This window comes from Gigantopelta aegis, chromosome 9 (assembly GCF_016097555.1).
Source record: "Gigantopelta aegis isolate Gae_Host chromosome 9, Gae_host_genome, whole genome shotgun sequence".
Lineage (NCBI taxonomy): Eukaryota > Metazoa > Mollusca > Gastropoda > Neomphalida > Peltospiridae > Gigantopelta > Gigantopelta aegis.
The window spans coordinates 62,213,365-62,237,625 of record NC_054707.1 but is presented as its reverse complement, the minus strand read 5'-3'; the positions used below and the strand labels follow the sequence as shown (position 1 = coordinate 62,237,625).

Below are 24,261 nucleotides of genomic sequence, written 5' to 3'. Positions count from 1 at the left end.
TTTCATTTTGTGGTATTGAGTATATTATTTTTTTTAAAAGAGTAAAAAACCAAGCACGTAGGCAAGCACTGGCATCCATACATACCATATGAACAATTCTGAAACTTCCCTAAGTGTAATGGGTAAATATCGTATTTCTGTTAATGAAAGGAAAAATCCCACAAAACCACACTAAACGTTAATTATTACAACCACAACATTTGTGAGGGTTTTTTGTTTTGCTTTGGGGGGGGGGGGGGGGGGGGGGGGGGGCCGGGGGTGTTGTATTTCTGTACAATCAAGAAGAACTACAAATTATCACATACAAAAACATAGAAAGGAAAAAATGGGGGTGGGGGTGTGTGTTTATATGGAAGTGCTTATGCCATGTAGTTCTAGGATTCGTCCTATATATTGTTTGGTTGTGTTTGTAGGCAAGAAGGTAACATGACAAGTGTTACGGTAATACATGGATTTTTTTATTACGAGCTTGTGTCGTACTAATATTACGAAACGACTGTCCGGATTCTTGTACTGTAAGATCGGTACAACAAACAAGCTGGTATTCTAATCTCTATTTAAACGTACTTTCCAGGGGCACTCGCTGCCCCAAACGGTGTCGATATTAATCTTCATAGCAGATTCATTCATTTCATTCATTCAACCTAATTTGTGTTTTTATCCAATTAAGCTTCAAGCACGCTGTCCTGGGCACACACCTGGGCTGTTGGTTAATGACAGTTGAGTTTGTTAGTGAGAGAACAGAAGGTGTAGTGGTCTTACACCTACCCATTGAGTCGTTGAAACTCGCTCCCTTTGGGTGGGCGTCTGTACCGGGCTGCCAACCCTGTACCTACCAGCCTTATGTCCGATGGGTTGGGAACTGGGAACTCTATTAACGTGTCCATATCCCTATCCCGGATTCAGTCTCTGACATCGCTAGTGGTCGATTCCGGGGAACGAGGCCGGTTTTTATGGCAGAAAGGTTATTGACGCTCTTATAACTTGACTGAGTAAACTCGTTGTGACCAGTGAAGTAACCTCGTTGATGACCTAGTAATATAGTCGTACTTGTAAACTCTATTAACGTGACTCTATCCAATTAAGTTTCAGGCACCTCTCTCCCACACCCAATCTCTGGCATGGCCAGTGGTCGAATGTGGGACAGAAAAATTACTTATTAATGGTCAATTTTAAACTATATAGAAAAAGGGGGTAGGGGGAAATTTGATGCTTCGTTCAAATAACCTACAGTATTTATATAGAAAATAGTTTTAGTTAATTTAGTGTCACGCTTATTTTTGACTGGGCAATTCCAAAAATGTTAATAAAACAATAAAAAATTACATAATTTATATGCTCTTAATGAAAAAAAAAAGGAAGATTTTTGAGGGCAATTCCAGGTGCCCAAAATGATTAATAGAAAAAATTTAGTCCAAATCCGGAAGTCAGCCTTTCAGCCAGGACCAAAGTGCAGAACCCGTCCCAACCAGCCCACCAGCCGACACAACCTCCCAAAGGAGGACAACGACACCAAAAGGGGGACGAGACGCCCCGAACCCGCCACGCCCCGCCCCGCCTCAGCCACGAGTGGACTAAATAAAAACGATTGAGGACATTTATCAAATTACAAACATCCACCCCCATACACAAATTGTTATTAAAATATACTCTTCAAAAGAAGAAACGCAAAACCACATTGTCGTAACATTTCGAGAATTGATTTAATTACTGAATGGTGAGTCCGATAATTACCAAATGTTGCAGGATTGTTCACAATTCACTCTAGTCCATTGTGAGTAAGTGATAGGACACACCACCAAGGTCAAGGTCATCTGGAGTCAATACCGGGTGTGGCCTCCGCGTGTGTTGACAACTGCCTGGCACCGCCTGCCCATTGAAGCAACCAGAGTACGGATGACGTCCCGGGGGATGGTGGCCCACTCGGCCTGCAAGGCTGCTGCCAGCTCGGGCCGGGTCTGGGGCTGTGGTTGTCGCTGTCGGAGGCGTCGGTCCAACTCGTCCCATAGATGCTCAATTGGGTTCAAATCCGGTGATATCGATGGCCAAGGAAGGACATTAATGTTGTTGTTCTGTAGGAAAGCCGTTGTGAGACGTGCTGTGTGAGGCCTGGCATTGTCATGTTGGAACACTGCGTTGGCGTTGGCCATAACTGGAACGATGTGTGGCCGGAGGATCTGGTCAATGTAGCCCTGTGCATTCAGGTTGCCCTGCACGTGGACCAGGTCAGTTCTGCCAGTGTGTGAGATGGCTGCCCACACCATGACACTACCCCCGCCGAATCTGTCCACTTCCTGCACGCAGTTTGCTGCATAACGTTCACCACGACGCCTATACACGCGACATCTTCCATCATGACGTCGGAGCAGAAATCGGGACTCGTCACTGAACCACACCTGTCTCCATCGCAGTTGAGGCCATTGTCGATGAATCTGGCACCACTGCAGTCGGAGTCGACGGTGTTGTGGTGTTAAGATGACACCTCGAACTGGATGTCTGGCACGAATTCCTACCTCACGTAGGCGGTTCCGTACGGTCTGGTCGGATATCCTGCGCAAACCTGGTATTGCTGCGGCTGTGGAGGTGGCAGTAGTCAATCGTTCCCGAAGGTGGCGTACCCGGATGTAGCGGTCCTGCCCGGGGGTAGTGACCCGTGGTCGACCGGATCTAGGGAGGTCACGTGTTGATCCATGTTGCTGGTAACGGTCCCACAGTCTGGAGATGGTGCTTGGGGACACATGGAATGCCCTGGCAACGGCCGTTCTGGATTCGCCTGCGTCTAGTCGGCCGATGGCATTGTTTCTCTGCGGTTCACTGAGACGTGGCATGTCCTGGATTGTCAACTGTCGGCCAGATACAGAGGCCAGGCAAGCGAACACCCTGCACTTTTATACTGTCGGTGTTCATGTTGCACGTGCAGACAACGCACGTGCAGTGGTGACATGGTTTGCACGTGGCTGCGTTTTTGCGAATATTCACATTTTGGAACTTTATTGTACAGTAGCTGCGTTTTATCGAATGTAACCGTGGGAATGTGTTTGGGACATGCAATGACCTTATATTCACAAAGCATGAACCGGTAGGAAACATAAAATCGGAGTTATAACCCATTTGTACCCTTTTGCGTTTCTTTTTTTGAAGAGTATATATTAAAAACAAGAAAAAAAACCGTAAAAAGGCATATTATAGCCCAAACCTCAAATTGTATTTAAAAATATAAAAAAGACAATAATTAATCAATAAAACATTTACAACAATAATTTCTTTGTGAAAAAAATATAAACACATTAAAAACTACGATATAAACTGGAAGATGACAGATGACACTAACCACCACCGAGCCAGACACACATCATACATCCACCACCAACAAACTACACATTAAAATAACTATATACATATAAATACCTTACAAAACAAAAATCCCTTCCCTTCCTACCCAATAATATTCTACCATCCCCCAACTTTCCCTCCCCACCCCTCCCTCCTTAACCTTCCCCATAACCCACCCCTTCCCTTTCTGCCCTCCCCTTTCTGCCCTCCCCTTCTATTTATTCTCTATTTTACCCATTACAAAGGAGTAATAACTCCATAAAACAATATTAAAAAAAGGTTCCTCCATATCAAAAATGTCAAAATCATATTTAAAGGCCTAGTAATATAAATTCCATTTGCTACTTAATGTCTTCAGAGCCGGTGATAAGATAAAAAAATCAATGTGCTCTAGTGGCGTCGTTAAATAAACAAATGTTTACTTTTTAATGTCTTCAGAAATTGGTTAAACGTAAATGGTTATACTGAGCGACAAGGTCCATATTAATTGATTGTATACTTTTCAAAAAAAGTAGGGGAACTCTAATAAGTTACAATTGTCACAATTGTAAGGTATATTATCTGTGGGGAATGGTTATATGATAATAGTGAATTAATTGGGCAAACATTACAACCGGTAGTTCAGTATTACAGTAGGTTTTATGACCACCAAAGATATTGAAGGACGATTGGGGTCAGAAGTGAAATTTGAAAGTTCACGGGGGGGGGGGGGGGGGGGGGGTATCAGTAAATCGCAAATTCAAATATGGGTTTGACTTCCAATAGCCAGTAATTAATAGATCAATGTGCTCTAGTGGTGTCGTTAAACAAAATAAACTTATGTTATGCGAACGATAAAGTTCAGGTAGCTCCACCTGTGGGTGTTCACTAAATCCGGTCGGTCACAAGTAACTACATGTATATATCGAGCAAAACAATTTAGAGCTGGGTTCAGTTACACAGTATATGGTTTAGTTTGTGGGGAGGGGGTTAGTGTTTGGCGATAAATAGAATAACCACATGTTGAACCAGTCTACTTTTCCGCGAACGTTCGTATTGCTCGCTGTCACTGGATGTATATGCATGTATAGGCAAAAGCGTACTAGTCCTGGAGAAAACCTCAAATTCGGGCAAAAACAATAGAAAAATTCGTGGGAAAATTAGCTGGCCTGAACACTTTTTAACATGTATTTACGTAATTCTACCCCCACCCCACCCTACAAAAATAGGAGACCGTACGCCTATGTGTACAGGCTGAACTTCAGCCAACCATTTTCGGTAAACGTTTGCAAACTATTTTGATTGGTTTTTGCAGTCTCTATTTGTTTTAACGTGTAGCGTAAAAACTAATTTAACAAGCGTCAGCGACAAACTGCTGGCTGAACTTGACCCCCGGTGTAATTAGCTACTGATGTTTATGACTTGGGTAACCACGGACACCATTATGACGCCTGCAGTTATGACGAGCGGGTGTGACACGAATGTACATGGGACAGTGTTACACAGGTTCTTGTCATCGCAGCAGGTCCTTCTGATGCAGCCATCGATGAAGTATTTTTTTTGTGAGCTGCACGCTTTATACGCCTCGTCCGACACCGGCACGCATGGACCCGCCGAGCACGTGCGAATCACGGAGTGCAGAATCCCCGCCGAGTTGTTCGTGTTCATCGAGTATTCAACTTTCTGCAATAAAATACATTACTCGATTTGAACATTGTTTCGATATACATGTACTTCATTACTCGTTATCATTATCCCATCATCATAATCGGCCTATTAGGCTATTTCTCATTCCAACCAGTGCTCAACAACTGGCATACGTGTACGAGACGGGGCAGAGGAGGGACGACAACAACACCCCCCCCCCCCCTAGTGTTGGAGCAAAATCTCAAATTTGGGCAGAAATTATCACAGATATTCGGGCAAAAAGTGCTAACCTGAAACCTTTTTACCATTTACTTCAATGATTCTATCCACAAAATTAGTGGTAATCCATGTATAAATTCGCAGTGATTCATTTGCAACCATATATAGTCGTTTAGTAGTAATGCTAATATGAATAAAATGTTATCCAGATTCGGGTATTTTCGTTTAATTCGGGCAAAAACCATCCTGCCCCCTATAGTCCAGTCATTTTATGATTTGACCTCAAACAAATTGCAACAGAAATAATTTTTACGTTAAAGTACCCTAGCGAATAGTATATACAACATACTAAAAGTATAGAAAAATATAGGTTGGGGAAAATAGTTTATTTTGCGATTAAAGTTGACAGATTTTATGACCTAGCAGGTTTCCGTACATGTTAAGGGACGTAACTCCGTTGTAATATTTATCGGACAGTGTATTATTTACAGTGGCAGTGGTTATTCTTTGCTGCTGAGTGACCGAAATAACAAAAGGTAATAACCTTTAATAGATGTTTTATCACACGTTGAAATGAATGTTTTATAAAAATTATTTCATTCAACATATGCAGTTTATATGGCGTTTGTTTGTTTTTTTCATTCATGCATGCATGTTTACATTTTTTTAGAACTTAAAATACAGTGCCCCTATTGTTTGAATGAGAAAAATTATGACAGAAACGACGCTAAAAACTTATATAGATAATGTCTGTAACATATAATAGCATTTTACTTTGGAAAAAAAATTCAAATAAATGATATTTCTTACTTCTCGCTCTTAAAAAATAAATAAATATGGAAGACCAGTAATGCCATTCGTATAAGCTTTAGGAACATTTGCGTATTCGAACTACTGATGATCGGGTAAGTATAATTCTTGGGGATATTTTATTCTTAACGAATTACACAGGACTTTAGGTGACATTTACTACATAATCTAAGCAGAGTATTATGAATTTTTTTTCTTTATTTTATTTTTATATTATAATTCATTTTTTTTTATTATTGCTGTTGATAATTATTTCTTAAATTACGTTTTCTTTGAATAATCCCTTTTATAATTGTGTTTCAGTTATTATTTTGTTTCATTGTTTATTTATTCTCTTTTTTGTGTTCACTTATTTCAATTTTAGGGGAAATGCCATATCAGCAACATTTATTTTTGCAGCACCAATGTTTATGCAGTCATGGGAAATCCACAGAAACCATATTTGCAGTTGAGTTCTATATTTTAGTTCATATTTTTTTATTAACTTGTGGGCTTTTTCCATTTAATTATAAATGTTGCATTGTTTCAATTATATTGACATAAGTACTTACATTTTTATGTATTACTATAATTTATATAAACTATAATCTAAAATGTTATGATGTTAATTCAAAATGTGGATTATAAAACTACGTTATGTTTTCATTTAATTTTATCAACGTCCAAAAGTACAAAATTCAGAATCAGAGAAAATGGCAATCATAACAACAGCAGCAAAGTTACTCAAAAGTGACATTCGAATAATTGCTGCAACCAAAGAAACTTATCCATCTTGTTCAGATATATCATCTGCAGATGAGAATTTAGATTATGTTCCAAAAAGTTTGCAAGTTCTGAAAACAGTGTTTAGTGAAAAGGACTCAGAACTAAAGATTTCGTCAATTGGTCAAGCTATTATGCAGGCAGCAAGACCACGGGTGCTTATTCCTCCTCTACAGATAGGACTTGGTGTCCAGCTACATCATCATTTAGCATCAAAGTTTGTCATTGACACTCTGCACAGCCTTGGTTTCTGTTCTTCTTATTCAGAGGTGCATAAATTTGAATCCAGTGCAGCAGTTGCCCAGGGCACTGACATTCCTGGTTTTGTTCCTGGCAGTTTCATGCAATATGTCGCTGACAATGCTGATCACAATCTTAGAACACTGGATGGTAATAACACTTTCCACGGGATGGGAATTATTATAGGAGTGACACCTGGCATTAAACACAGTGTTACTGTACCAAGGATTACAGCATCAACAGATGAACTCAAATCAATTGGCAAGATTCCTCTATTCCATTATAGACCACCTTCCAATGCCATGTCAACTCTTAAATATGATATCATTGAGGATTTGAAGATAGTGGACAGAACAAGCAAGCTTGATATACTGTCTCAAATAGTATGGCCTTTAAAAGCACCTATGCCAGGATGGTCAGGATTGATGCAGTTAGTGCAAAATGGAGACTTCACTAGAAAATCAACTAACATTTTTGCCTATGATAGACATGAATGCAAGTGACTTGTCATGTATCTTTTCAACTTTGAAGTTCATTTGTGCACACGCTCAACATTATAACACAACACCGATAGTGACCTTCGATCAACCTCTTTATTGGAAAGCAGTATCAATTATCAACAATGAGCCACAAAATAGTGATTTGAAATCTGTTGTCTTGCGTTTAGGAGGCTTCCATATCAAGATGAGTTTCCTTGGAAGCATTGGCCATATTATGGGTGGGTCAGGTGTACAAGAAGTTTGGAAAGTGTTTATGCTTCAAATGCAGTGTCTCACATGATGAGTGGGAAAGCTGTAGCCCGAGGAATTAGAGGACATTTCTTGGTTGATACTGCAATCCATGCTTTACTTATTTCGAAGCTATTTGGAATAAGACTTCCTAGCAAATTGCACCGACGACAACAGTGAACATGAATCTGAATCACTTGCCCTAGACTCTTCCAGGGCAGATACAGCGAACAATGTTCTTATTCAAGCAACAGATCTTTATGATCAACTCTTAGCAGGTGATGTTTCAGTTAACTTTGTATATGAAAATACCATCTTGCACAGAATTCAGCATGCCCTTGCGACACACATCAAATCATTGGAAAATCGTCGGACAGCAGTTCTCTGGATCCAGTATTGTGAAATGATACAAATTCTCAGAACATTCATAAAAGCTGAAAGGACAGGTAATTGGGAACTCCATCTACAATCAGTTCGGGATATGTTGCCATATTTTGCTGCTGCAGGACACAGTTTATATGCCAAATCAGCTTATGTTTACATTACATCGATGCAAAATCTTAAGGACACACATCCAGAGGTATTCCGTCAGTTCAAAGCTGGTCACCATGTATTCCGACGCAGTGATCGATACTGGGCAGGACTCTCTACTGACCTGGTGATTGAGCAAGTTTTAATGAGAAGTGTGAAGTCATCAGGAGGCTTGACGAGAGGTGGTGGGTTGGGTGAAGCCCAAAGAGCCGAGTGGCTTTTGTCAATGCCTGCGTGTGCAGATATTAACAATGCCGTGCAAGATTTAACTGGTGTGGGTTTTCATACTAGTGACCAACATAAAGAAGCATCTCATGCAAGGAAAGAAAGAAACAAGAAGGACACTACATCTATCCTTTTCTTCATAATTGACGGGAATCCATTTCTTGATGACCCTTCTCTTCGAAATATTGATACAGGTACAACAGCAGATAGAGCTAAGGAAGTTGGCACAAATATCATCAAGTCCATGTCAGGTCAGAACATTCTAAACTATACTTTTAAAAGATCTCAGCAAGTAATCACACTCAGTACAAAAACCAGTATCAAAATAGATGGAGAACCAATACAAGTTGACCCCCAGCTTCTTTTTCAACGCCTCACAACAACTGCAAATACACTTTTTGAAGATCCATCAAACATCTTTAAATATGAACTCTGTTGTTTTCCATCTTCTCGTTTTGATTCAGGCGGCCTTCTTAGGGAAGCACACAAGTCTTCTTTGGCAGATGCAATCTGGGGCCTTAGGGACTGTGGTGTTGAGAAAACGAATGATAGTGTCCATTATGTGCTGGATTGTGGTTCCCTTTTGCAGTGGATACCCTGGACTTATTCTCAACCACATGCATGACATATGTTAATTATGTAACAAAGAAGTATCCAAAACTGACTAGTAGTATTTGATGGTTATCCAGATAAGCCTTCAACAAAAGACATCACACATATGAGACGGACAAGAGGGGTTACCTCTCCAAAGGTTACCTTTAATGAAAACATGCCATGTAAAACCAAAAAAGAAGTATTTCTATCCAATACAGAGAATAAACGGTCTTTCCTCAACTTACTGAGTACCAAACTCTGTGAAAATGGGTGCACAACTATACATGCTAAAGAGGACGCAGATGTTTTAATTGTACAGACTGCACTTGAGTTGGACAAAACCTGTGATGTTGTTCTCATTGGAGAAGACACAGATCTTCTGGTACTTCTGTGTTATCATGCAAATATACATTCAAACAGAATTTACTTCAAATCAGAATCAAAACAAGCAGTGGCAAGAAAAATTAGAGTTTGGGACATTACAAAAACAAAGATTGTACTGGGAGAAGAAATTTGCAGATTACTTCCAGCTTTGCATGCAATGACTGGATGTGATACAACGTCACGTCTCTTTGGCATCGGAAAAGGAGCTGCGCTGAAAAAGTTGAGATCTTCAAATAATTTCAAGAAACATGCCAGTATTTTCTTGACTACTTGTGATGTAAGCCGCATTGTTAAGGCTGGAGAGGAAATGTTGCTTATTTTGTATGGTGGCATCTCAATTGAAAGTTTAGATATTCTACGATATCACAGATTTGCATCTAAGGTTGTAGTAGGAACAGCTTGTGTTCAGGTGCACACTTTGCCACCGACATCTGCTGCTGCAACATCCACAGTATGCGAGCTTTTCTACAGTGTCATCGCTGGATTGGAGCTGGTGACGGATTGAACCCAAACGAATGGGGGTGGTATACATTGGACAATAAACTCTTCCCTAAAAACGAAACTTCCAGCTGCACCTGAAGAATTGCTGAAAATGATCAGATGTAATTGCAAGACAACCTATGAATCCAAGAGATGTACATGCCGGAAACATGGATTGGACTGTACTATTGCATGCACTGACTGTCGGGGTATCAGTTCACCAGGGTTATTATTTGCTGACATAAATGATGTTTGATCAAGTTCAGTATTGACATGTTACAAATACCATAGCCTGAATCTGACTACCGGTAATCCTTTTTTTTTTTTTTTTTTTTTTTTTGAATTAAAGGTGCCATATCAGAGTTGCACAATGACCAGTTATTTTTCTTTTAAAATATAGTTATACTTTGAAAAAAAAAAATTACACTTAATTAATTTCATTAAAAACCTTAGCGAATAATATTTAATTTAATTTAATAGCTGGGATATTAGACGAAAAGAAAACGTCCGCGATCACCAAATGATTCACTATTTTCTAAGAGGTTTTTAATATACACTTTACATGTACATGTATACAAAGAAAGAAGTGTTTTATTTAACGACGCACTCAACACATTTTATTTACGGTTATATGGCGTCAGACATATGGTTAAGGACCACACAGATTTTTTTAGAGGAAACCCGCTGTCGCCACATAGGCTACTCTTTTACGACAGGCAGCAAGGGATCTTTTATTTGCGCTTCCCACAGGCAGGATAGCACAAACCATGGCCTTTGTTGAACCAGTTATGGATCACTGGTCGGTGCAAATGGTTTACACCTACCCATTGAGCCTTGCGGAGCACTCACTCAGGGTTTGGAGTCGGTATCTGGATTAAAAATTCCATGCCTCGACTGGGATCCGAACCCAGTACCTACCAGCCTGTAGACCGATGGCCTGCCACGACGCCACCGAGGCCGGTGTACATGTATACAATCCTTCTGTAACACATCTTTACTTTGTATTTTCCCCATATACCATTGTATGACCAAGCCTTTCATCTACCAGTCGTGGAACGCAGGTTATAATGACATGTAGAAATAAACAAACAAAAAGAAAGAAATGTTTTATTTAACGACGCACTCAACACATTTTATTTACGGTTATATGGCGTCAGACATATGGTTAAGGACCACACAGATTTTGAGAGGAAACCCGCTGTCGCCACTACATGGGCTACTCTTTCCGATTGGCAGCAAGGGATCTTTTATTTGCGCTTCCCATAGACAGGATAGCACATACCACAGCCTTTGTTACACCAGTTGTGGACTGGAACGAGAAATAACCCAATAGGTCCACCGACGTGGATCGATCCTAGACCGATCGCGCATCAAGCGAACACTTTACCACTGGGCTACGTCCCGCCCCGATGCATAGATGGATGAATGGATGGATACATGCATGCATAGAAAAATAGGGTGGATGTATGGATGGATGGACGGACGGACCGGTGGGTGGGTATGTATAGATGCATGGGTCGGTTGATGAATGAATGGATGGAAGAGTGGAAGGAAGGAAGGATACATAAACGAACATTCCATCCACCACACCCAGGTCCCCACAACAGTAGCTTACCATGCATACACTTCTCTCCATACACGTCACCTTGTACGCTTTGTAGTTGTTTTGTGGGTCATCTTGACAGTTATCTGCGATGCATTTCCAACACTCTAACGGCGCGGCGCATTGCACTGAAGTTAAACACGCATTTAAAGGCATACTGTCACAGATTTTAGGACCTTATTTCTCTAAAAATGGATAATAAATAAAAATTACATTAATTGTTGGAAACCAAATTTAGCTATCGCATCACCATAAATGAACCATGAATGAGTTAAATCCATGTCAACCCTCTCGGAAATTTTAGTTTTTGAATTATGTACCATTGCAATAATTCAATTATTTTTACAAAATATCATTAATAAATGAAGTATGATGGTTATGAAGATGGTTGAATAAAGTACATTTAGGGACAAATCAAATAATTTTTGTTCAGATAATACTTTGTTAATAGGTCGGTGGTCTGTGACAATATTCCTTTAAAACAACAACAGCAAAACAACGACATAAATAATAAAATAAAAAGACAAAAAAAAAAAAAAAAATCTTAATAACGCACCAGTCTCTCTCTCTCTCTCTCTCTCTCTCTCTCTCTCTCTCTCTCTCTCTCTCTCTCTCTCTCTCTCTCTCTCTCTCTCTCTCTCTCTCTCTCTCTCTCTCTCTCTCTCATTTTGGGAATGGCATTAACATCTGTTGGCCAACCCCAATACAGATTATTTTGTATTTGATGGTAAATAATATTGTTTATCAATTTTCCTTTATTAAAACCTATACCTAACAAACAAACCTAAAATGAAAATGAATGAAGATAGTTGTAAAGTAACTAGCACCTAACAGTATAAAACCCGATGGCCTATTATAAACAGCGTGCCGACAATGTAAACAAAACATCACAAAGGTAAACGAGATATAGGCCTATATATGTATCTCCGAACTAACCTGTTGTTAAGATTACTATAGCAATCTGTGGCAAGTCAAAATACATTCTTCACAGTTTCTGCAGCACCTATAGGTTGTCCCATTAACCAAACAATGAAAATCGTCACCTTCTTTGTCTTATCCAGTACCAAACATTAACACACATGTATACCAAATCGCAAAAAACTAAAAACATCTGCCATAAAATAATGTCGCTCGTCAAAGCAAAATATACATGGAGGATATTCTGTGCTTAAAATAGAGCAACCTATATTAATTTTATACTTCGTAACCAGCCAACTGAATCGCAAGGTCTTGGGATTCGTAACTTAACCCGTAGTTGCTAGACACACTCGTAAAACTGAATGCGCTGAGCTCAATAGTATTTCTATCGTGAATATCTGTCTATAATCTAACGTGTTGTTATAAGTTATGATTAGCGGTATGCGTGTAGGCCTACCTTCATTAAATAATGTATATTAAGAATCTGACTGAAACACGACACAATCACATAGGCATAGCCTTTTAATATTAAATGTTTATGAACAGATCGGGCAGGGCTGGGGGATACTTGAGCTTCCACCCATCCTGTCGGTTATGGCCAATGTATCCATGAAAAAATCCAAGAAAGGGGGCTCGGGGGATCTGGCCCCACGAAAAATAATTAAAGCGCCCCTTTTTAACAATTTGTTTCCAACTTACATTGAAGTGCCCTTTTTATGGAATTGGTGCATGTGCCCTTTTGCCCTTGGTCCCCTCCCTAAAATATATCCTGGGTCCGCCTTTGTTCACTCCAAAGATATCTTCGACGTCATGTAGCATAACTATAGTCTACTTTACACTAATTGTTTTGTTTTTGTTACATACAAACTACAGGGCAATGGTATCCAAGGATAAAACTATTTACCTGTATTACTACTTCTATTAATAGTAATACTCTACTATTACTACTACCAAGCTACCACCAACACCATTACCACCACCACCACTACTACTACTACTGCTACTGCTACTACTACTACTACTACTTCCCGATCGTTCTGACCGCTTTTCCTATTGTAATTTGCACTGCCGACATCCTTATTTGTACTTACGTGGTGTCGCATTTCGTGATGCTCTCAGGTGCAGTCGATTACCGTAAACATATCGTGCTAAACATTGCGTACAAAGATAAAATTCGTAAATACCAGCTTTATTTGAGGGGGAAAGCCAAGAGTAAGGTCACTCCCCAACCCCTACCCTCACATATCTAAACCTTTCCGTACGTAGCAAGGCCCGGGTTAGGACTAGTTTCGCAGATCGTTACGATTAATGATTCTTTATTTGGGACAAGACAAGACAAGACAAGAATGTATTTACATTGCACAACGGCATAAAGTCAGGGAAGGAAATGTTTTATTTAACGATGCATAAAGTCCGGGAGCTAGACTTGAAAAAAGGATCAAAATTAGGTTCACAGTGAACCCTTCCGCTATACTTTTTATGTCGATATTTTCAAACACCTTAGATATTCTGAATGAAGGATTGATTGATATAGCAACTGAAGGCATGTAGACCATAAATTGTTTTTACATAATGAACCGAAAAGTGATTATTTTCAAACTAAACAAGAAAGAAAGGTATTTTAAAATTGAGATGAAACTTGGCATACATATAGCACATATTATAAGGAGCATTTTTAAATTAAAAGTAATTTTAAAATATTGTGTACTAGCAAAAGCTATTAATATGCAAACAAAATTATTATGCTGGTTTGTTTTTAGCTATAAATATGAAATTTATAAAACATGTTACAGCAGATTTGCATGCAGTTAGGTTATCTAATGCAGAACAAAATGTGATAAGAGGACCAACACAACAGCACCCCTACAGGTCATGTGATGTCATATCAGAACACCGCCCCTCATATATTTGACATGCATTATCACTGGTGAGTTTCCATGCATTATGTTAAGTATTTACATTAAAACATTTTAATGTTATTTTCAACCCCTTTATTTAATACAGGTTTTCTCTGATTAAATTAATACTATGATAACTCTGGCAATTAATCAGGGCAATGCCGTAGTATTTTCATTTACCGCGGCATTGGCATGCATTTTGCCGTGGAACTTTCACAATTTTAATGTCACTTTCTTAATTGATTTCTTTTGTAATACTGATAAATTAAACTCATTTCTTACAAATATTATGCAAAACTACCATGGAAAATGCCATGGAGCCTATTTTTCTACGGCACTTGTTTGCAGTCGCTATTTTCTTAATTACAAGGTTGTGATACAAATAAATTTGTGTATTTTAATAATTAATGGTCTATTGGTCTGTAGGGTCTCCACGAGTACTCGAATACTCGGGCACGGGTCGAGTCTAGCAACACTCGAGTCCGTTCACAGAATTCGAGTTCCGTACAGGTGAGACAGGGTAGAGCAACAATTTCAGCAGAAACTAATTAATAATACAAGTTACACAATATCAAGAATCATATGATCATGTGCTGGTTTCTCTTTTTAATCTTTGGACGTATCAACTGATTTCGGATTCATGTTCAGCGCTGGAATTAAGTTAAAAGTTCGTTTTGTTAACGATATTATTAAAGCCCATTGATTTACTAATCATCGGCTATTCAGTGTCAAACATATGGATATTTTGACAGTCATAGAGAGGAAACCCGCTATATTTTTTCATCAGTAGCAAGGGATATTTTCTATGCACCATCCCACAGACAGCACAGCACATACCACGGCCTTTGATATACCAGTCGTGGTGCACTGGCTGGAACGAGAAATAGCCCAATGGGCCCACCGACCGGGATCGATCCAGACCGATTGCGTATCATGCGTGCGCTTTACCATTGGACTCCCGTGCGCGTGCTGTAACCTCACCGTGGTTCAGGGATGTAACATTCTCTTTGAGAATGGTCAATACAGCAAAAATTGAAATTTTGAGTAAAAGTCTATCTGTGATATTTGTATTTTTGCACAGTTCTTTACACTGTTTTTATTTAAATCTTGAATTTTTATGTTGATCATCACCTTATTTGTTTGCATTACCATAGTTTGACCGGCCTCGGTGGCGTCGTGGTTAGGCCATCGATCTAGAGGCTGGTAGATACTGGGTTCGGTTCTCAGTCGAGGCATGGGATTTGTAATCCAGATACCGACTCCAAACCCTGAGTGAGTGCTCCGCAAGGCTCAATGGGTAGGTGTAAACCACTTGCACCGACCGGTGATCCATAACTGGTTCAACAAAGGCCATGGTTTGTGCTATCCTGCCTGTGGGAAGCACAAATAAAAGATCCCTTGCTGCTAATCGGAAGAGTAGCCCATGTAGTGGCGACAGCGGGTTTCCTCTCAAAATCTGTGTGGTCCTTAACCATATGTCTGACGCCATATAACCGTAAATAAAATGTGTTGAGTGCGTCGTTAAATAAAACATTTTTTCTTTCTTTCCAACTCTAAAATCTGAGTGAGTGCTCCGCAAGGCTCAGTGGGTAGGTGTAAAATCACTTGCACCGACCAGTGATACATAACTGGTTCAACAAAGGCCATGGTTTGTGCTATCCTGCCTGTGGGAAGCGCAAATAAAAGATCCCTTGCTGTCCGTCATAAAAGAATAGCCTATGTGGCGACAGCGGGTTTCCTCTAAAAACAGTGTCAGAATGGCCATATGTTTGACGTCCAATAGCCGATGATAAGATAAAAAATCAATGTGCTCCAGTGGCGTCGTTAAATAAAACAAACAACTTTACTTTTTTACCATAGTTTGACACCTAATAGCCGATGTATTTTTCGTGCTGGGGTGTCGTAAACATTCATTCATTCATTCATTCATTCATTCATTCTTTTACCATTGGACTACGTTCCGCCCCAAAGCTGGCATTAAGATTCATATATTTTACTTTATTCTTCAGTCTCATTATCATCTAGTGTAAGTGTCGGGTACACGGGTCCAGGTCGACTTTGACCAATATTTTGAAGTGGAGGCTTTATTGGTCTGTGCATAAGCATGCAAATTATAACATTAAAAAAGCAAATAGATGATATAAATGCAATTATTAAAAATAAATAATGTTTATTAAATATAGTATGATGAAGATATTGTTACACATTATATTTTTTAAATCACTTTTTATTCCAATTGCTGCTGCTGAGAAGCGTTATTTTTTCCAACAATCCACATTTATTTCGTATGCGACGAGGTAGATCGCGAGGCCATACATACGTTTTGGAACAAATGTAACACTGATTCATAATATTGACTGTTGAATGACTCGGTTAAATGATGATGATATCTGACCTTTTAGGCCTATACTCTTTTGATACATGCTCATCTGTTTCGTTTTGAGGTTTTCCATCCCACACTACTCTATTGTTGTTGTTGTATTCGAGCAAATTCGGAAGCTTCGAGTGCATGTTTCGAATCCGTAAACGAGAGTCTTTCAAAGTTAAAATATAAATGTTTCTATCCAATTAATGCTACAATACTTCGTCTGCATACGAAACAAATCACCATTGGCTGTACACGTTTTTAAAATTGTCCATTCGCGATACGTTTCTTTGTGTTTATGTTGCTTAAATACCTTTGTGCGCTGGGTTTTATTTGGGAATTCACCCCACAGACAACATAGCACATACCACAACATTTGATAGATCAGTCATAGTGCACTGGTTGGATATGCCACCGACGGAGGTCGATCCTAGACTGACCACTGGCCTACGTCTGGCCCCTGTATTTACCCATTTGGTAAAATTTATATAAAACGGCCCTGTAAAGGCTAGTACTCTAGGGAAGTACTCATGTTTAAAATTCAGAGCAATGGGCTGGGATGTTACATACATTCCTTTCTTCCCCTTAATACACATTTCTTTCTTTTATTTCTACAATCATTTCTGCTTTTAAAGTAATGGGCTGGGGTATTCTGTGCACACACACACACACACACACACACACACACACACACACACACACACACACACACACACTTACTTCAGTTATATGGGGCTGTCCGGACAGTGGGGGTAGTGTTGGGTGAGAGAGAATCTCCACTAACAATAATCCAATAATCCGTCCCATTAAGATTTAAGCACGCTATCCTGGACACACGCAGTTAAGCTATCTAGGGGCTACCTGTCCAGGACAGTGGGAGGTAGTGGTTAGTGAAAAGTCTGGGTAGTGACCTTACACCAATTGATAACCGGATACAAACACAGTACCTACCAGTCTTAACCACTACACCACGGAGTTTTTTTTTTTTAAATAGGGCAATGTCTCGGGCATTTCGTGTGACGTCACACCCTACGCCATCCATAGCGTACCCACGCGGAACATGTTCTGGGATGACTCATGACCATCGCCATATTTGGCACGTTTCAAACCTTTCCTTCACCGGATTTGCACAGCTGTCAAACCCATTAAAATGTTTACCACCATCGATGACGTCCCAACCTTATATGGGCATGGAATGTTCCCCCGTGTTACCGAGGCCGACGTCTAGCTTTCCTGAGGTCAGGTTCCCATGCTGAGCTGTCATTAATGGAATTTTCCCCGGATGTCCGTCAGCTGCCAAAGCCATTGACCCCACGCTATCTTGACATCGTTTTCCCGTACATCAAAGGACTCCCGACAGCTGCCTAACCCATTAACCCCACGCTATCTTGACATCTCATAGTCATTAACGACTTCCACACCATCTGTTTCCCCGTACATCAAAGGACCCCCGACAGCTGGCAAACCCAATCACCTAGGTCGGATGACAACTGCCAGTCATTAACCCCCGTTAAAGTAGCGTCCCCACGTTTAAAGGTTACCCAGCTGCTATAGCTATTAACCTAGGTCACCGAGGTCAGCTGACAGCTGCCAAAGTCATTAACTTAGTTCACTTAGAGGTCAGCCACGTCATTAGGCCACGCCCCCTAGAGGTCCGCGTCCCCACGTGATCCGGGGACAATGAGTACATATGGGGCTACTAAACGAGCTACTCTCGGCCTACTAATTTTAAAACCTATATGTAGCTCTCCACCTTTCACTTTCGAACGACAATCAATATTGCGCCAATATGCCAAACTTACTTCAACAAAAATGCGCCCCTTTCTCTTTGGCTTAATCCTACGGGACTTCCAAAATTCCATAGCACCTACCACTCTCCGCCTGTTACCAACCTTGATTGGACTGCTGGTGCTCCCTTGCACTTGCCAATGCAGGCGGCCCCTCCTTCACCCCCCCCCCCCCCCCCACCCTTTCCTGCCCTGGACGGAGGAGCCGGACCAAGACCGGCTCTTGTGCCCAAGATAGGCGTGCGCTACAACAGCTTGCTATAAATGTGCACGTTAAGACCTTTTCCATTCCATTCCATTCCACCTACTACTGTGACAGTATCACTGGGTTACAACTTGAGATGTCAAAGAAAATTGAGCAACACAAAGTTGTTATGATTTGTGACCAAGTTATTTATGAAATAGCATTAGCACTTCGGAATAACCGTCCTGAACAGTTATATGGTATTTATTTTGTCTCTAATTTTCAATGTACAATAGGATTCTTCGTGTGATTAAGTGACATATAATATATTCTTGCAGAGGTTTACCTTCCAGGAACTGCCAAAAAGAATCATTCTGAAAGAACTATATATGTTACTATTACTTAATACTCAAGTCACAGAGTGTGGTGTGCACTAGCCGCAATATTTGTGTTATTCTCACTTTCAACATCTGGTTATTACCATAAACTCCAGATCTGCGTATTTGTTTCAAATCTTGATGAGACTGTTAGTAATATTATTGATATATTGGTAAGGAAGAGCAAAGTAAAAATCACAGATGTGTTCATGGAGATGATGTTTCTTAATTTATCCCAAATGTACGACAACTTCTTAAATACACATCTTGTGACAACCCAATGGCAGACTTCTTGGTCAAGATGCACATCTTGTGACAACCCAATGGCAGACTTCTTGGTCAAGATGCACATGTTGTGACAACCCAATGGCAGACTTCTTGGTCAAGATGCATATCTTGTGACAACCCAATGGCAGACTTCTTGGTCAAGATGCATATCTTGTGACAACCCAATGGCAGACTTCTTGGTCAAGATGCACATCTTGTGACAACCCAATGGCAGACGTCTTGGTCAAGATGCACATGTTGTGACAACCCAATGGCAGACGTCTTGGTCAAGATGCATATCTTGTGACAACCCAATGGCAGACTTCTTGGTCAAGATGCACATCTTGTGACAACCCAATGGCAGACGTCTTGGTCAAGATGCACATCTTGTGACAACCCAATGGCAGACTTCTTGGTCAAGATGCACATACGTGGTTACCAATCTGAAGGTGCTTATCTACTTTAAAAGAACAGTTATCTGTGATTTAAACAGAAAACAAGTTAACATACTTGGTTGTAGCTGGATAGTTACTGTGTGAAGGAACCTGAATGGGATGTGGTTTTGCAGGCTACCAACATTGATGTATTTAGTAGGTACTACAGCGTCCAAATACCAAGCCTCAAAGAACTGTGGTAAATTTGTGACTATTCACAGTATTGTTGCTTATACACCATTTAGTCTCATTGCCATGGTGTCCTTTGTTAAACAATATAGCCTGATACACCTATCTTTTGTATTAAAAATAGAAGTTGTTCAATTTATGATTGTCAGACATATACAAATTTACCAGTTCAGCTCTTAGCATGTCTGTATACATTTATAAATAGGTTCAGTGTTCAGCAACGCATTGAGGATCATGATATCGTGTAGACATTTTCCATTTATTTTACCCGCCACAAAGCGATATCTATCATAACTCGCTTGACCTAAAATGGGGTATATACACCTCAGTATCACTACAGTTTTGATAAAAATGGCTCCTCGGGTGATGCTTCTGATTTCCCAAAACCAAACATGGTTAGTGATTCATTCACATTTGAAAGAGTGGGTACAACTAAGTCACGGGCGTTTAAACTAATTAATTATTATATTTATGAAACATGCCAATTGCTTTAGGGTGCCGATTCGTTATTCCCCATTAGTTCTCTAAATTTATAAATACTTGAATGCGTATAATAATATGGGTGTAGAAACTAGACCCTTGAATTTATGAAAAAAAGCAAATAAAAATATAATGGAACTGGTCGCCAATGTCCTTTACATTACATAATGTACACATTCTATCTTCTGTTACTCCAGTGTCCAATTTCAATGGGTAGGCAATGGTTAGACGTTTCTATATTTTAAGACTATTTTCCACAGTTTTTCTGGTAGTTTATTAATATAGCTTTCGAAAATATATATATAAAAGGCAGGTCAAATTTCATCGTGCAAAACGGTCGCTCTGATCACCTGCTCTCCTGAAATAATAGCTTCTACACTGTACACAGTTTGTTATATCTACCACACCAGTATACAGAATGAATGAAAGTTTGTTTTATTTAACGACACTACTAGAGCACATTGATTAACTAATCATCGGCTATTAGATGTCAAACATTTGGTAATTCTGACAGTCATCCCTAATGCAGCAAACAGATATTTTATATGCACTTTCCCACAGATAGGAAAGCACATACCACGGTGTTTGACCAGTTGTGGTGCATTGGTTGGAACGAAAAAAAACCTGTAAGTTGAATGGATCCACGTCAAGCAAGCATAGTAGTAGGTGCATCACTTGAGCCCCAAGACATGCAAATGAGGTAGGCCACGTGATCTGCCCTGCGCTCTGATTAGTTGATCTTTATGGGGCATGGCCTAATGGCATGGCCTAATGACGTCACATTCACGGCGTGGCTGACCTCTAAATTAAATTAACTAGGTGCTTTGGCAGCTGTCAGCTGACCTCGGTGACCTGGGTTAATAGGTTTGGCAGCTGTCGAGCAGGGGGGTCAGAAAACGGAAATTGACCCCTGGCTTATGGAGGGGTGATTATGTAGCTGTCGGGGGTCCTTTGATGCACAGGAAACAGATGGGGCGGAAGTCGTTAATGACTCAAAGAAGGGATTAGACAGATTACTTGTATATATATACATGGGTTTCTCATGACGTCACGCGATTACCCATAATTCATCAGTCGGCCATGTTGTAGGGCATGCTATTGTTATTGACCGTTGTAGCGTATAATCTGAGGCTGATGGTAAAGAATCGAAATTTTATCACATTGTTATATACTAATTGCCTGCAATCATGGTTAATACATGTGTAGTGTTTGGCTGTACAAATCGTTCCAGTAGTGGAGATCCTAATCGACGTTATTATGACATACCAAAGATCATTAACCACCAAGGAAGTCAAACTGAGAAGCTTTCCAGCGAGAGGATTCTGTGGCTAGTAAGAATAAATCGAGCAGACTTTAACCCGGACCCCAAGAAACGTCATTTTAAAGTGTGTAAATAAATTTATTTGTTGATAAATAATTATCAGGGGCATGTACAGAAAGTTAGGAAGCGAGGTTGAGAAAATATTTTTAAAAATAATAAAATTATGACATTGGAAAAGGGGGGTGATGGTAGCCAGTTACACAAGAAGAAATTATGAAGTGAAAACAAATTGGTGAGCAGGGGTTAAACAAAACGTTTTCTATAGGTCTACTACATTAGTTTAATGTGTAATATAAAATAGCTGGGACAGTCATGCTTAATTATTAACACAGTAGCATAAATTAATACTTTAAAAAATTAACGGTGATATATTGAACTGGAATGGTCTTACCAGTTTCCATAAAATATACAGGTTTGGAATTTCATGACTGGACTACAGCAGTTGCTGTACTGCCTTCATTATTTTATGTAACATACTTAAGTTTCATCCCTTCAGAAATGGCGTTAACATACATTGTATGCATTCATTTAAAGTGGACCATTTTAATATTACCTGTTCGAAATGTAGTTTCTATACAACACGGCATACACAGCATACGTGTACATGTATATAGTAACGGGTAGTTTCGTACGTGTTACTTTCGTCTGGATATTTTGTACATTGTAAAAATAAAACTCTTAAAGTCACGGACCCTAGTTTTAACCAATGGAAATGGATAAGTTTAGTTAATCTACAAATCCATAATACATCTGTATAAAGTTTTGGTAAGAATGAATAAGAGTAAAATGAAAGTGTGTGACGTTGAAACGGGAAAATATGCTATAAAAATAGACTTCAGACAGTCTCTATAATTTTAGCTTCTCAGAGGTACGTACCTTTTTAAAAATTATAAAAAATAGACTTTGTTATTGTAAACACTGCGGTCAGTAGAAATACTTAAGACATTCTGAAATGAGTATGTAAACAATAGATTATAAGTGACGTTTCATTTCAACTATCGAAAACGTGTTGCAGTGTTTAAAAACTAGGGAATGTAACTTTAAAAGTGTAGCTTGTCTTGAAATGTTTGTGGTTATAATTATTTTAGAAAGTGTTTTGTATATACCAAATGATTTAGTAACATTTAAATCTTTTTATATCGTAATGAAATATTCGATTTTCGTATTTACATTTATATACATTATATACAATTTATTTACAGGAAAAAAAAATGCAGATCTCTTCGATGGGACCAATCCAGACTGGGCTCCTTCCCTGCATATGAGGCCAGTATCTGAAATCCCGGCTACTTCAGATCCAGATCAGAACTCTGCCAAAAAGCGATACGATCGAGTAAAAGGCCGAAAGGCGAAAGAAATGAAATACAAAGCTGCCAAAGCACTTTTGGATCTTCAAGAGGAAATTCCAAGTGTTGAGCCATTTCAGACAAGTGCAGAAACTGTAGAGGTTGACGTAGAAAATACCTGCAGCTTTACTGTCGAAGGGCCACTTGAGCCATATTCCAGTGTGTCTGTGGGAAACGAACCAGAAATCGTAGGAATGATGCGCATGGAGTTGCAGAGATTAACAACAGAAAATATAGAAATAAAAAAACCCCTAAAAGATGCTACATTTTCTCCGGATGCATTAAAAGATGAAGAAGAAAAAGTGAGACATTATACAGGACTGTGTTTTGAAACATTAATGGCTTTGTTTGAATATATTTCACCAAATATTTCTGAAACTTCAAAAACTGCTCTAACTAAATTTGAGAAACTGATGTTGGTTTTGATGAAATTGAGGCTAAATTTAAGTCATCAGGACTGGGTTATCGTTTCAAAATTTCAGAGAGTTGCGTTTCCAAGACATTTCGTGATGTCATACACATAATGTTTGTTCGGATGAAATGTTTCATATTTTGGCCAGATCGAGAAGAACTTCAACTATCGATGCCCATAGAATTTAGGAAGCATTTTGGTACCAAAGTGTCAGTAATTATAGACTGTTTTGAGGTATTTATAGAGAGGTCATCAAATATACTGGCTCGATCAGAGACGTGGTCCAACTACAAGCACCACAACACTGTCAAATATTTGATTGGAATCACCCAAGGAGCCATGTCATTTTTATCGAAAGGATGGGGTGGTAGAGTATCAGACAAACATGTAACCGAACACTGTGGACTTGTCAAAACTACTACCTGGTGACATTGTGTTGGCAGACCGTGGCTTCGATATCAAAGAAAGTGTTGGACTTAACTGCGCTGAAGTAAAAATTCCAGCTTTTACCAAGGCGAAGAAACAGTTATCACCACTAGAATTGGAAGCCACCAGAAAAATAGCACATACCAGAGTTCATGTGGAGACAGTCATTGGACTTGTTCATAACAAGTATGCAATTTTGCAACGTACCATTCCAATTGACTATTTGCATTCCAGTAATGAGGTAGTGCCAACAATTGACCAAATAACAACAGTTTGTTGCGCATTAACAAATCTGTGTGAATCGGTAGTTCCATTTGACTGA

General features: G+C 39.5%; 1 protein-coding gene across 1 annotated transcript; it reads right to left on the bottom strand.

Moving 5' to 3' along the window:
* Positions 1 to 4,038: 4,038 nt before the first annotated feature.
* Positions 4,039 to 12,703, bottom strand: LOC121381830. The gene is made up of 3 exons (XM_041511192.1): positions 12,472 to 12,703; positions 11,548 to 11,663; positions 4,039 to 4,995 (listed from the first exon to the last, which is right to left on the bottom strand). Exons 1-3 carry the CDS (start codon positions 12,515 to 12,517, stop codon positions 4,714 to 4,716), a joined length of 444 nt encoding a protein of 147 aa, XP_041367126.1. The 5' UTR covers positions 12,518 to 12,703; the 3' UTR covers positions 4,039 to 4,713.
* Positions 12,704 to 24,261: the final 11,558 nt, after the last annotated feature.

Bases quoted from the DNA above. Each gene is read 5' to 3' on its own strand.
- LOC121381830 (XM_041511192.1), bottom strand. From the start codon at position 12,517: ATGTATTTTGACTTGCCACAGATTGCTATAGTAATCTTAACAACAG. The intron at 11,664-12,471 runs GTTAGTTCGGAG...GTTTAACTTCAG, and splicing joins TATAGTAATCTTAACAACAG to TGCAATGCGCCGCGCCGTTA. The intron at 4,996-11,547 runs GTAAGCTACTGT...ATTTTATTGCAG, and splicing joins TGGAGAGAAGTGTATGCATG to AAAGTTGAATACTCGATGAA.